At 41.4% G+C, this 15,031-nt stretch overlaps 1 protein-coding gene across 1 annotated transcript in view; it reads right to left on the reverse strand.

The window, feature by feature from the left end:
* The window catches only part of LOC149289442 (cyclin-G-associated kinase-like), a 42,898-nt gene extending 31,183 nt beyond the window's left edge, over positions 1-11,715 (reverse strand). Inside the window, exons 1-4 of the mRNA XM_089490574.1 lie at positions 11,583-11,715; positions 5,664-5,725; positions 3,154-3,213; positions 2,804-2,918 (exon numbers count right to left, since the gene is read on the reverse strand). Of these exons, the coding sequence (XP_089346700.1) occupies positions 2,804-2,918; positions 3,154-3,213; positions 5,664-5,725; positions 11,583-11,715 (370 nt within the window). The remainder of the gene's footprint in view (positions 1-2,803; positions 2,919-3,153; positions 3,214-5,663; positions 5,726-11,582) is intronic.
* Positions 11,716-15,031: the final 3,316 nt, after the last annotated feature.

Here is a 15,031-nt window from a genome sequence, read left to right on the forward strand (position 1 = left end):
TCATTTCGAGAACCTGTGCATTGCTTCCCGTGAGCCTGCCCACCTCCTCTCGCAAATTTATAACATACTCGTTGATGAACATTGTAAAACTAAGCCGTTTTTCCTTAGTTTGTGGGAGAGAGATCTTTCCCCGCCTGCCCCCTTTTCTGATTCTGAATGGGATAAGATCCTAGTGCTGAAGCATAAAGGATCCATTTCGAGCAAGATACAAGAGTGCTCCTATAAGTTACTATCCCGTTGGTATAAGGTCCCCCAGGACCTTCACCACTACATGCCTCAGGTCTCTCCTCTATGTTGGAGGTGTGGCGTAGCTGTTGGCTCTTATATTCACCTTTGGTGGGAATGTAGGGACATCAGGCCATTCTGGGATACGGTGGGGACAGTGGTCAGGGAAATTGCTGATCCCGACTTCGTCCCCTCTCCAGTGGCGTACCTTTTCCATCACACTCGCTCTCCCTGTGGCTCCTATAAACGGTCTTTAGCCTTCCATCTTATCCAGGCGGCTAAATCAATTATTCCCCGTTTTTGGAAGACCCCGGGTCCGACTCCCATAGGGGCCTGGATCTCCAGGGTAAATGGAATACCCTTCGGTGGCTCCCGTGGTCAATGTTTCTATCCTCGCCTCGTGTGCGGGATCTGGGTCTGGTTTAACCCCACCTCATCTGATTCGGTCTTCTCACCCGTGTGTTATCATCCTTACCTGCTGGGCTACCTTTATCGGCTGGGGTTACCGGTCGTATTTCGGAGTTCCTCACACTTCGGTGTGGGTTGTCATGTCTTTGTCCGGACTACCGTGCAGTGTCTTTCTTTCTTATTTTGTACTTTATGTTTTTATTTACTATGTATCATTGTTTCCTCAATGTCTCCAGCATTATCTGTATTTATCCATATTATTGTGTAGCGGCTCTTCTCTATTTGTGCGATTATGGTCCCTGGTGTGCCGTTTCTACTTTCATGCGACCCGGTGCTCTCCACCTTTGTACCGACCGCAGTGATCGGCTCTAGGTCGCCTATGAAGCGTCTTACACTTGTCTGATTTACTGTGCACATTGTCTGTATAACCTTTATGTGCGCTCTTGTTTTCTCTCATTGTGCATATTTTCAATAAAGGAGAATTGAGAAGAAAAAAAACCAATGTTAACTCAATATAAATGCCATATGCTATGCACGTTACAAGATGTAGATACAACACATATTGACTAAAAGGTCTTAAAACTTGTTTTTACTTTTTTGGTACAGATCAATTAAGAGGTGCAGAAGAGGTACTATTAACTTACAGTGAAATAAGATTTCCAAGCAAACCATTACACCTTGATCTGATTGTCTAAATCAAACAATGACTTACCCCTAAAGGATCCAGAGGTAGATTTAAAAACACAGTAGGATAGTTGGCATTTACAAGTTAACAACGGGAAAAGTGTCTTAAAACCCACTCATTTTAGCATAATGGCAGGTCTACCTAAATTAACTTTCTAATTTCGAACGTGCATTGGGTTTTAGTCCATTAAGTATGTCAGGCAATATCATTTAAATAATAATGATATGATTTAAAACTGCTTCAATGTTTTTAACTCCAGCTCTTTGTAACAAGCTAACAAACGTTCCCTCAACTTAATCTTTCTCTGTGTTTGTTTCTTTCTTTCTGCTATCCACCAGGTTGTGACCAGGGCTGCCACATCAAGCAAACATTTCCCAAACATCCATTTTCCACGTGTGGCTGACAACCACCTCTAAAGTGTTTTCCTTATATATGTCGGATGTATAAACTTGATTAAGTAATGAACTCATTCTGTAATTTTACACATCCCACATACTGCAGAGTAGCACTACACATGGTGGAAAGCAAACCATGAAAATTGCGTGTGGGGGGATGTCAGCCTTAATTGTGATTGAAGTTGATGTCCAGATGAAGGGCAAGTCTTCAGCATGACAAGACATCTTAAAACTGAGCCTATTCCAAGCTTTTCTAGTACACTCAATTGTTCAAACTGTACTTCCAAACCCATTTTCTTTGTCCACCCAGCTCTATTATGGATGACATGCATGTTGCAATTTCAATACAAATGCCAGTGGCACCTGTATTAGGTGCCACTGGACTAGTCATAAGTAGGTACACTGAATTAAATACCTATGTTACCATGTTAAAAATGATTGTATGTTGTATTACAAATCAAACATGCAAATATGTCAGTCAGTTACAGGCACATGGTATTCTCTCCAAGACCGTCTAATGCCTTTAGCTGCCATTAATGATGCAAGGCAGGACAACATATGTTAACAGGAATCCATCCATGAGTTAAAAAAATGGTGCTGCTGCCATGCTTGAAAAAAGTACTTCAATTACCATAACAACCAATGGTTGCTGATTGTACAACTCTGTGGGTTGCTGTGACATCACATTTTCATACCTAATGCCAAAGAGTGTTTTCTTTAGACCCAATGAGCTCTTACAACATAATACAAACTTACTACTTATTATTATTATTCTTTATTTCTAAAGTGCCGACAGATTCCGCAGTGCTGTACAAGGTGAAAAGGTTACAGATAATGACAGGTACAATACAACAATTGACATACAGATACTGTACTATGTTATGTAGGGTGATCTTTCCTCTTATAGTATGGAGCTGTCCTGCCAAGACTAACAAAGGATTAACCCTGTTGTTCCTGCATGGACTAAATAAAGGCTATGCTTAAAACAAAGCAAACGGCCACTCATACTGTAAGATGAGATGGTAGAATCCTAGCGCTTTTATGTCACACTTGTGGTTAATTGGATGATGGTATTAGGAACAAAACTTACCTTTGCAAAGTTCTGTAAGAAGAAGAAACTCCCCTTGGCCTGTGTCTGATTCCTCTTTTCCTATTGATGCAGCTGAGCAAAACTGGACTATGTTGGGATGGCCGGATAATTTTTTCTGAACACAAAGCATTAAGGTGTAATAATGTCATTTTGATTGCTATAAAGATCAAAGTGATAGGACTTTAGATTTTTCAAACAAGCATAGTAATCAATAGCATTCTGCAATGGATCGCTATGGTGCTTCTTGTTTTGCGTTACACTGGAGTATTTGTATTCAAACGGTTAAGAAAGCCATGCAAAATGCAAAACTAATAAGACAACGTTCTTCAAAAACTTCTTAAAAAGGATACCATAAAACATATCTCCTGAATAATGGACTTGTTCTTTTCTTCCTCATTAGAAAGCAGCCTCTAAAATGAAACAGAAGCATTAGTACAAGATTTTGTGGTTACAACTCATACTAGAACGTAACAGATATTACAAGCGTGGTATTAGCGTCCAAAAGAATGGCAAACATTCAAGTGGACTTGTCAACTTAAATATGAAAGGACCAGCAAAAAATAAATACAAAATCTATTCATGTGTTTTGTCAACATGTTTAGCACAACATAAAACCGTTTCAACTTGTTGAGCCGAGTGCATTTTGGGCATCCATTCAATCCACCTCCTACTTACAGTTTTCTGCAACAGTTATAAAGCAGATCTCAGCTGTCTAAAATGCACACGTTTTCACCCAACCAGCCATGAGCCATATAACAACGGGCGCAGAGGGGTGAATGATTTCCAGGGAACCTCAGAGATATCTAACGTTTCATCCAAGCACATTGAAACCCGCGTTCATAGCATGGGTTGAAACAGGAGCTTATGCACCATAGTATGATACCATTACTCCAGGTGGCTTCTGTAGTAATTTAACCATATGCATTTTAACAATTATACAGTGGTGGTTTGTGTGACAGCAGGCAATTTCAAATGCTAGAATTGTGTTCAAATTTCCCTTCCTCCTGTTTTTTTCTGTCCTCTGAACACTCCAGAGGCGAGACAGTTTCTCTGAAGGCAGGTGCCATGACTAGCTAATGCCAGCCTCAGATTAGCCTGATTTGGGTATGGGCATAACAAAGTACCGTATTTGCTCGATTATAAGACGAGGTTTTTTTCAGCGCAAATGCTCTGAAAAATACCCCTCGTCTTCTAATCGGGGTCGTCTTCTAATCAGACCTCAAATAGAGTCTGATTAGGAGACTAAGATCCAGATCCCCCGCACCGCTGCAGGGGACCTGGATCCTCCTGTCTCACCCCCCCCCATCATACACACTTACCGGTGCTTCCTGCTGTATTGCCGGGGCAGCGGGTTGACGTCTACGCGATCCGCGTAGACAACGTCCGCTGCAGCCGGAAGGAGGTGTGGCTAGCAGCGGGGGTTGTCTGCGTCCGTCGCGTAGACCTTCCCCGACTGTCAGAGATCTCTGATCTCTGACAGCCGGGGAAAGTATACGCGACGGACGCATACAAACCCCCGCTGCCAACTCCACCTCCTTCCGGCTGCAGCAGAAGGCGACGTCAACCCGCTGCCCCGGCTGGAAGCACCGGTAAGAGAGGGCTGAGAGGGGAGAGAGGGGAGAGAGGAGAGAGGAGAGGGGGGGGGGGGGGAGAGAGTGTGTGTGTGTGTGTTAGTTAAATGGGGGCATAGGGCATTTCTGGAGTGGCGTTAAGGGGGCATTTAATAGAGCACTCTGCCTCCGGAAATGCCTTATACCTCCCTATATGCCACTCTGCCCCATAATATGCCTTTTAACCCCCTAAATGCCAGAGTGGCATATAGGGGTATAAGGCATTTCTGGAGGCAGAGTGCTCTATACAATGCCTTTTAACTCCCTTAATGCCACTCTGCCTCCTGAAATGCCTTATACCTCCCTATATGCCACTCTTCCCCATAATATGCATTTTAACCCCCTAAATGCCAGAATGGGATATAGGGGTATAAGGCATTTCTGGAGGCAGAGTGGCATATAGGGGGTCAAAAGGCATACCATGGGGCACAGTGGCATATAGAGGGTTAAAAGGCATATCATGGGCCACAGTGCCATATTGGTGTGGCAAGCCTGGGGGCAGATGTGCGTAACTGGGGGACAGGCTGGAAAATACAAGAAATAAAAACAAAAAAAATATTTTTCTCAATCATAGCTTTTATTAAAAAAAATAGTTTACATGAATTAACATTTACTGGTAAAACTTTTTTCCTTTAGGGTCGTCTTATATTCAGGCTTTTTCTTTTTTCCTAAGTTAATATTCAGATTTTGGGGGGTCGTCTTATAATCAGGGTCGTCTTATAATCGAGCAAATACGGTATTCATGATATCAACATAGGCAACCGGACAAAGTCCAGAGTATAGAGTCTACTTATGACAAAAATCACTGTAGGCTGATAAGGAATGTGTCACATTAATGCAGCTCACTCATGCTCATAAAGTCACCCATTTAATATGGTGATATTTCATGCATGTTGTAGGTACAATGGCTGTATTTACAGATTACCAGTAGCGCCACTACTGCACAGTATGTGTTCTACTGGGGGAGGCAGAGGAGTGGAGTATTATTATTATTATCTTTTATTTATATAGCGCCAACGTAAGGTCTCCTTATATTGGCCTAAAAGCTCACTGCTCACAGACCAACTAACAATTAATTTCTATTAACCTAAACGAATAGCATCAGCATTACCTTAAAATCTTAGGTTAGAAAGAATATTCCCTTTATGACACACAAGTGTTCTGTCCAAACTATTATCCACTAGTCAATAAGAACATATATTAATGAGGAAAGTCTTTTTTATGTTTTTAGATTTGTGAGTGTGTCTTACCTTTAATGCATAATCTTTCCCGCTGCCTAGATCTTGTGCTTCGTAAACAAACGCAAAACCACCTAGAGAAAAAATAAGCGAGAGGATTTTATTGCCAACATTTATCTCCCCAGCCAGTCCATTTACGCTATGGAGGGCTGTGTTTCTTTACACGCTTGCTGTGACACCATCTTATCCTTTGTAGGGTAATTAAACTTAATATCTTTAAAATGTATTTCTATAATCTAAGCTTTCGACAATAACCATGAAAGTGTTTAAAGTCAAACTAGCGAGTACATAGCACTTTTATAGAAGCACATATCTGGGTGCTATGAATCATCAAGTCATTATAGATGTGTAAGTGGCTATACAATCAGAATATAAAACTCCTACAACTGGATCACACAACTTATATTGTATGTATTTATATGGTGTATCGAGTCACTGGGGGGAGGGACACAGAAAGCCAATCCTTTCCGGATCCACCTGCAGCTAATTGAGTATATATAATAGGTATGTTGTGTGGCTAACAAAAAGGTTACTGTTTTATGTAGGCCACATGAACTCATGACGGGAGTCGGATGCAATTCAGATCCTAAATACATAAACCAAATATGTGACATTTCAGTCTTAGCGGAAGCCTCGTATATCTGCATTACTTTTGCTTTATAGATGCAAAAAAAAAAAAAAATCTTTCTGGCAAAATGTTCGTAAATATTTTCTAAATAAAGAGCAGGCTGCTTCAATTTTGGTGCCAATAATTTACTCAGCAGTTAACAAGGAATTCCTCATGCTAGAAACGGCTGATAATATTTAACCATTTGATCATCAACTTCACTTAACTATTCGCATCTCGCAAGAACGAAAGGTCATGCGGGTCACAGAAGGTGCATACATATTTTACTAAGCTAGCATTTCTTCAAGAGAAAGTAACAGTACAATCATTAACATACAAAAGAGCATCTCCGAGCGACCTGGAACATCTCAGATATCAGGATATTGCGACACAGGGTGCAACATAATCATATCCATTTATGTTGTAAAATACATCAAACAGCTTCACACAAGCCACATATTGTTGCAAATGTTTGCAACAATACTCTGAATTGATGTACGGCACTTCTGATGCTAGTATTGCCCCTTAGTGTCTAAAGTCCAGCTAGGAAAGGGTAAAAAAGAAATTATAGGACACTCATGCAAAATTTTACGTAGGTCTTCCTGCATTTGTGCTTAAAATAACAAAAAGCAGACATATGGTCTGAAAGCACCAGACTGTTATGATGCGTAAAGTAGCCAATCAGTGGAAGGAAATCTGAAATCAGTGAGGGTTTTCCATACATGCACATGGGGTTTAAAACAGACCCACGTCTGCAGCATTCTGAGAGCCAGCACTGGAGCTGGGTGGAGGTAAGTATTTCACGTACATGGAATCTGTTCAGCAAATCAAAACAGCTGGGGGTGAGGAAAAGAGAAAATGCGTATGGGGGAATTCTGTAGACTTTTTCCTTGTTTAGTAAATTTCCCCATGTTTCAGTTCTTGACGTATGTATTTCGAAGCACCTACAAGTAGGTTAGAAAACTTCCTGTTTGAATTATTGATATGTATTTTCTAGCACCTCTTCACATCCAAATTGTAGAAGAGCTTAGCATTGTAGGAGAAGGGTAGTATGTAGAAAGAACATCCTATCCCATGTGAAAGTCAGAGCACACCTTAGGAAGCCATTCCAGTGTCAAAAGACCATCTACCTTTTCTTAACAAATTTGCAGGAAGGGACACAGCATGGACAATTCCTGCAACTCTCCAAGTATTCTCGTTAAAGCTGAAGTAAAGGCTAGAGGGCAGACTTTCTCAAGAGTCAGGAAGTGAAAAGAAATCCAAAAAAGAAGCTCAAACAGGGAAAATATCAAACACCATAAATGCAGGTCCCTAACAGGTGTCCTAGGTGATAATGTAGGAGTCAGATTTGAGACAGCCGTCACAAATCTCTTGCAGCATTCTTAATTTTCAATCTAACAGGAGAGAAACCATAACAGAAACCAAGGAACACAGAGGTAGCAGCTTGCAAGGCCGGAATGTTTCTTTCATGGCACAGGGAGGAGAATTACCAATTACGATTTCTTTTGTGACTTGATTTATTATGCTCTCTTCCTAACTGGATCGCAAACATGAAAAACAAACAGGTTTAAACATAATTACTCTGACCAGTAGAAGAGGAAAAACATAAGCCAGTAGAAAATTCTTAAGTAGGAGGGCATCTAGGGCTTCTCAACACCTTAAGAAAAAGGAAAAATCTTCACGTCTACTGAATGTAGAGAGTTCCTCTGATATGGGTAGCATTCAGCTTCTCCAGATTAAGTTCCTCCAGCTGCAGGCTTTCTGTATCCAGTGTTTGTTGCTAAAGGATGCCCACAGTCTGATTGACCCTGAAGAGTTACTATCAGGCAAAGAGAAACCTTCTTGAGAAACACAAGAATCAGTCTATGAAAATGCCCAGAATCTGCAAACTAGTGCATAACAGACCTTTGAGGGCCAGCCTATAGTCCACATATTCATCAGAGTCAACAGTGCAAATGCTTGATGATGAGGTGATGACGACATGCTGAATGATGACCATGCCTGAAACTGCAGGTATAAAATATTCCTCTAGACAAAACCACTCAAATCAGGAAATGAAAAAAGGAACCTTATATGGAGGATATGAAGGCCTCGAAGATACATGAAACAATATTACTATACAGACACTAAAGTGCATACATCTATTTATTCAAGTTGAATTACAACAACAAAAATACTTTACAATGCAGTCTCCTTTCGGCAGATGAAAACACTCGCATAAATCTTAAATTATACAGGGGACCTAACCTGATCAGAATATGGCAATAAACACTGGTTAGGACTAGTAGAGTGCTAAAAAAGTATTAAACAATTAAAGGTGAATATATGGTATGTGTCGGTCACCTGGTCAAGGTACACCACATGGCAAGCCCCACTAGATTATTGTTGTATGAAACACTGTGGATTGATACAGCCGAATCGTTGTCCTTAAAAGCCTCCAACTAACACAGGGACATTGTGCAGGCATCCTGTTTCCTTATTACAAATTCACTTGAAAGTAGAAAAACAATTTCTATTGTGACTGACCTGCTTAGATACACACAATTATCTTAAAAGTAAATGGGAAGGTTTCTTGAGGTTCATGGTGACCTAGTAAATATGCTACAAAAAATAACGTCACTGTATTTTCAGGGAATAGAACCAAGTATCTCTTCCAGCATTGGAGGTATACATAAGCGTAAGGCTGATCACTGTCTTATGATTAATTGTTTAGGAAAACACATGGATCATGATTTACTTCACGCTTTTTACAGGTAATAGTCTATTAGAGGTCAGGGGCATTAAAATATCGTTATCGTTAAATAAATGTTTGTTTTGCATAGCAACTTAGTATGTTTTCTTTCCTTAGTTAATTAAAAGACAACTGTTTTCACCAAACCAATTCATAATTCATTACACACTGCTCTCTTGAGGACTTTAACATTTACAGTAATACTTAAGCATACTTGCACACACATCTATCATCTTCTCAAAAATACTGCTACAGTTAAACAAAAATACAACCCCAGCAATGATCACATCCCAATGGCTACAACCAGATTTAAAATGGCTCACTCGGGTACCTTACATTTGTTTTAAAATAAACTGGACAGATGAGCTCCACAAAAACAGAGGCAGAGATTTTTGGGTAAACGGAAACTATTACTACATTATTAAAAATATCCTACAAGAGTGTTTCAGTATACTTCCTGGTACTCTCAGGCTTTTATAAGGTGTAAAGCCAATAGAGGGTGGCCTGTCTGAACTAGGGAGAGGTTTGTTCCTTGGAAGATTATGGGCTTCCTTGATTAGACAATTCACTGTATTTGTAAATATTCGAGATATACTTTATTACATCCCCTGGTATCATTAACCCTTTCATTTTGCTGTTTGGAGTAGAATATGCCATTTTAATTTGGGAATTCAATGCATCCGACAGAGCCTTATATAGTTTGCCTTTGTCCTGCCATCTAGTTATTTTAGAGAACAATCAAATATATATGTTAAAAAAAAGATAACGGTTTCTTCATGCTCTAGAATCAAACGGATTCAGTTAGTCAAAGCAGCTTTGGGCAACTAAAAAACAAAGGACACTTCAACAGGAAAACCAAGCAGATGACAAACATATGGACACCCTATAGTAACAAATAGTATTCAAGATGTTCAGTAGCCACCAATCCCACTGGAAATAAATTTGGTGTCCAGTGCCACACAGTAACTACATCTGAACATTTTGAAGGTTATGCATAAATAGTAATAAAGGGCTAAATACACAATAATCAGCAAGTGCAAGGCACTAACTGCAATGGTAACTGCACCCAATGTATTCTTTCTTTGTATTCCTCAATGTTTGGGTGTACAGCAAGAGCATGACATGCAAGCAGCACGAGACCTTGGATTAGCTCCATTAATATTCATCCTGTGTGACATTATGCTGTAGAAGGGGTGGCAGAGGGACCAAGGGGCACCTGCATTCAGTCAGCTAAGGGACCTCATACCCTCAGTTCATATTACAAGGAATTTAAACCTAATGCATGGGATGGAGTACAATTCTGAATAACTCATCGGTAAATGCCTCCTCCACTTTCCCAAGCTTCCTGTCTACAAAAAAAAGATTTGAGCTCTGCATATGTGGTTTGTGCACTATATCAGGGTTCTTCAAATGTGGGATCAACACCCAGTACCGGGTTGCAAGGTGTCCGTCACCCATTGGCACCACCAATCGGCCCTCTCTGTACATAGCATTTAACACGAATAATCTCTGAAGGTAATGAAATACGAATGAAGATCAATTTCCTCAGGTTTATTATTTTCAAAATGTGGTCCAAGCACCACCATATTACTAGGTTGGTTTCGCCTCACAGGTCATAAGTTACCTGACCTACCCTGTAAACACATGAATAGGGTCATGCGTGTGCCGGATACCATTGCTCTGGGTCAAACGAAAAAAGTTTGAAAACACATTGACCTAACATTTAAGAGATTTTTCAACTGTAGAAACCAATGGGTAAAACATGTTTACCATATCAATCTGGATCGTTAAAAACTTTATAATGAATATCACACACAAATGCTTCACTATGAGTACATTACCAAAACTTTAATTGGCATACAGACTACCACGAAATAGCCTCTAAAACGTGTCAAAATTTTACATATACACACACACACATATATATATATTGTACACAAATGTATCCCCTTAACTAAATTATACACAGTCCACATTTCAGTATCCCCAGAGAATTTTTATGAAGATCAGAGACACACAGGAGACCCACACAAGATATAAATAAGAAGCATTCCTTAAATCCAGCCGTTTTACCGTAAAACACAAACAAACCAATATTTTTACATTCTGATTGGAATAAAGGTAGTGTTGTTTAAACAGATCAAACGTCTGTTTACGTGCCACGTTTCAAGCTTTACCTTATGATTTTGCAAGTACATTATATATATATATATATATATATATATATATATATAATTATTGTGATTATAAGACTATTCAGAAGGTATTTTATTCCTTTGAGTGCTCAGTCATATGGAAACACGTTGAAGGTATGGTAATGGCATTGGGAATAATTCCGGCATCTACGACTGTTTAGTTGGGGTAATGTAGAAAAATGTAACTAATTAATGTATCGAATTTATCTGAAAAATCGTATACTGCAATACACACGTACGGTAATGAGGCAGGCTATACTGGTGTAATTAGAGCCCCAATGGCTGAAGTAGGGACTGGCCCAGTACAGGTGCACCTGAAGCCCACACGCATGCCCGCCTGCACCTGGCCATAGGTTTTGCTTGCTCATGCCCCCCCCCATTCATTTTTAGTCCCTCACCCTCGGCGATCACTCGCTTCACCCGCAGCTTCAGTTCTCCCAGCTCCACCGTCTGCCCCACGAAGTCGTGCTGGTCCCGGCCAGCGGCTCCCGGCCCGGACAGGAAATCCAGCGCTGACTGCAGCAGCGACATGTCCGTTAAGGAAGGCGGCGCCGGTCCCGCGTACTGATTGAAAGCGAATTTCAGTACCAGGCCCAGGACCGTCCTAGCCCAATGGGGCAGATGTCAGCTGCTTGCACAGCCCGGCTCACTCGGCTCCCCGGCGCGGTTTCCGGCCTCTGCCTTGCTTCCGCATTCGTGACGTCATTTCGCAGTGACGTACTAAAGTCCCCCTATTGCTTGCATATCTTGAGTGAGTTTCTGGTGTCGTGTAGCGAGCGTGAGCAGAACCTGTAGGCAGGGAGTGTCCCTGTAACGACAGTTCTAGTGTTTCATTGTCACAGCTTTTAAAGCGACAGTCATTTTTTTTTAAATCTATGTTCAACCAAAAAATCTATTTAATTTATCATTCCGAGTATTATTGTCTATTAAATTAGAAACATTATGCTTACTAGCTAAGCTCCCTCATCCAGTGATACGCAGCAACTTTCTTTGTGAAGGACATTTGACTTGGGAACTTTCTAAATGAGCTGACCTTAGAGGATTTAAATATTAACCCTTGAAATGCCCATAGAGAAAATTCTATGTAGCGACTCACCAAATGTGTTAACCAGATGGCCCCTAATATCAGCTCTCATGGAAATATTGACTTATTCAAAGATGCACATATGCACCAGTAGGGATACCAGCCATGGCGCACTGGTAGCAAAAGCTAGAATATGAAAGATTAAGCTCCATACTGTGTCACCCTGAGATGTAAAAATATCCTGGCACATAAGCAACAATGACTTCCACGAGCCTTGTCACAAACACTGGTGTCCTGGTACGGACACTTTGTCTACCCTTGCCCGTACCTTTGCTGACCATAGCAAGTCTAGCAGGTCCATGCCATAATTCCCAACAATAAAGAGTGTGGCATACAGGGTGGCTGTAGATATAAGCACATTGAGCCTAAGGTCCATATAGGGTATTTTTTCCATTATGTTTTGGCAATGTCTTGGCAACCACATTTTACTTTTGTGATTTAAGGATAATGGATTCAACAGGTGTAGGGATCAGTAGACTTTGTTGTGAACATTTCAAGAAAAAGCCACCAATGGCTTCCACAAGAGTTGTTGCAGACGCTGCCATCCAATGGACATTTTATCTACCCTTGGTTGTAGGCCTTTAGTAGAAGAGTAGAAGAGACAAAATAGGTTTAGGATCCTAATTACATTTCCAATAGCGGTGGTGTTTTTAACCATCAGAGTGATTGCTAAAATCTGTTTTCTGAATACAGCGGGGCACTCTCAGGTGGGCAGAACATTCTCTTACCTCCGTTGGAGATGTCACATTGTTTTATTGTACACATGAATCTTAAGTTATACACAAAAGCTTTGCTTGTACAGTCAATTGGCACAAAACCAACAAAGAAAGGAGGTATGCTGCTGATTGGTCATGATTCTTGTTAAAGCAAAAAAAATACATATGGTCCCAACATTTAAGCAGCAATTGTCAATTTAGTGTAGCTACCAGCTTCCTTGCTTATGTTACAAAAAATAAAGCTCACTGCATGCCGACAAGCTGATTTAACTGATTTAACTAAGTCAATCATATCCCTGCCTGCAATGGTGGCGCATTGCAGGCCCGGACAGGACATGTGGTCCACCAGTCAAATGCTCCATCAGCAGATTGGGTGATGCAGTGAGGGCAGGACTAGCCTACTGGGATAACGTGGATTTCCTGGTAGGTGACCTCCCCTGGGGCTGGTCTTGAGGCCGGCCATCTAGTTATATGTGTGGCCATGGCTGCCAATGAAGTGGTAGAGCAAAATAGTAGTCTCATCCACAAGTATAGCATTATATATCACATCTGTCAGGCCCCATTCAGGCTGCAGAGCTGCTTCACTCTAGTTTCCCCTTTCTCACTACAGTCCCCCTGTCTTGCTTCTCCCTTTGCTGTAATCCATTCCTGGATTTCCTTGTGCTTTGATGTTTACTTCTGAGACTTTGTTTCAGCCCTGCTCTTAGCTTCAGCTTCTGTTTCCTTTATAAGGTGTGCCCCACGCATTTGTTGTGTTTGTCTCAGTCTGCAGTCTATAGGTATGTTTTAGCTCTGTTCTGTGTTTAGATTTAATGTTTAGTTTCAGCTTTAGAAATTTGGTAGGCAGGGTTTAGCCCTAGGACCTACCGAATATTGGTGTACTTTGGCGTAGTGGTAGGCTAAGCATACTATGGCCATATGATGTGACTGAATCTCCAATTGTTATCATATAGTCCTAGGCTTGTCCTGTATTTATGTGTCAGTCTTTTATGTGCTTCTTTTCCCTGAATCATCTGAGGATCTTGGTTCCTCTTTCTCCTCTCCTCATGTCCCAGTTTAAGATATCCTATCCTTGCTTAAAGGAAAAGCGTCTGAGGATCTCGGCTCCTCACTCCATCCCCTGTATTCCTTGCCTTATTCCCTGTCCTTTGTTGTGTCCTGTACATGCATGTCTTTTCTAGCTGTGTTTCTTGCTTGGTCTCCCTGTCCCCCTTGCTTGCTATGTTTCTGCTGTTACTCTGCTTAGCTTCCCTACTCCCAGCCCGCAGCATCCTGCACATTTCTCTGTTGAGCTATGTCTCATGCCTGCTCCAGGGTGCCTGCAGGATATCACTTTTTGTTCTGGACACTGGTATGTGGCTGCACAACCACAGGTGCTCAACACTTGGGGGAGTGTGGTTTCCCAGCACCAGGCCCTGTCTGACTCCGCTACTGCGCATTAACTCCTGAATACCATCATTGGGCGCTCTGGGTCATTACAGTCTTCTGTATGGACCCAGGTCCCTGACAACATCATATCCAGTTGACAGGCACTGTTATGTCCTGTGGTGCAAAAGGAGGAGGAGCCCAATATGCAGGGGGTGACAGGAAATGTCCGACAACACCAGGTCACTGCCAGGTCAGAGCTAGGTAGCAATCCAATAATCAAGGTCAGTAGGTAATCTGAGGTCAAAGTTCAGGCAGCAATCAACAAGCAAGGTCCGTAGGTAATCCGAGGTCAAAGATCAGGCAGCAATCAAACAAGCAAGGTCCGTAGGTAATCCGAGGTCAAAGTTCAGGCAGCAATCAACAAGCAAGGTCAGTAGGTAATCTGAGGTCAAAGTTCAGGCAGCAATCAACAAGCAAGGTCAGTAGGTAATCAGAGGTCAAGTTCAGGGAACAATCAAATAGGCTAGGTATAGATAAGGTAGCTAGGTCACAGTAGGGACAGAAGCACAGAACTGAGGATACTCTGTAGTGCACAGAACATCTCAGAATATCTGAGCACCGACATGATGGTGTTCAGGTGTTTTATATGGATCTCAGGCCTGCAGATCAGCCCACTGTA

This window comes from Sceloporus occidentalis, unplaced genomic scaffold (genome assembly GCF_023333645.1).
Source record: "Sceloporus occidentalis isolate IW3139 unplaced genomic scaffold, rSceOcc1.0.p SCAF_45, whole genome shotgun sequence".
Classification (NCBI taxonomy): domain Eukaryota; kingdom Metazoa; phylum Chordata; class Lepidosauria; order Squamata; family Phrynosomatidae; genus Sceloporus; species Sceloporus occidentalis.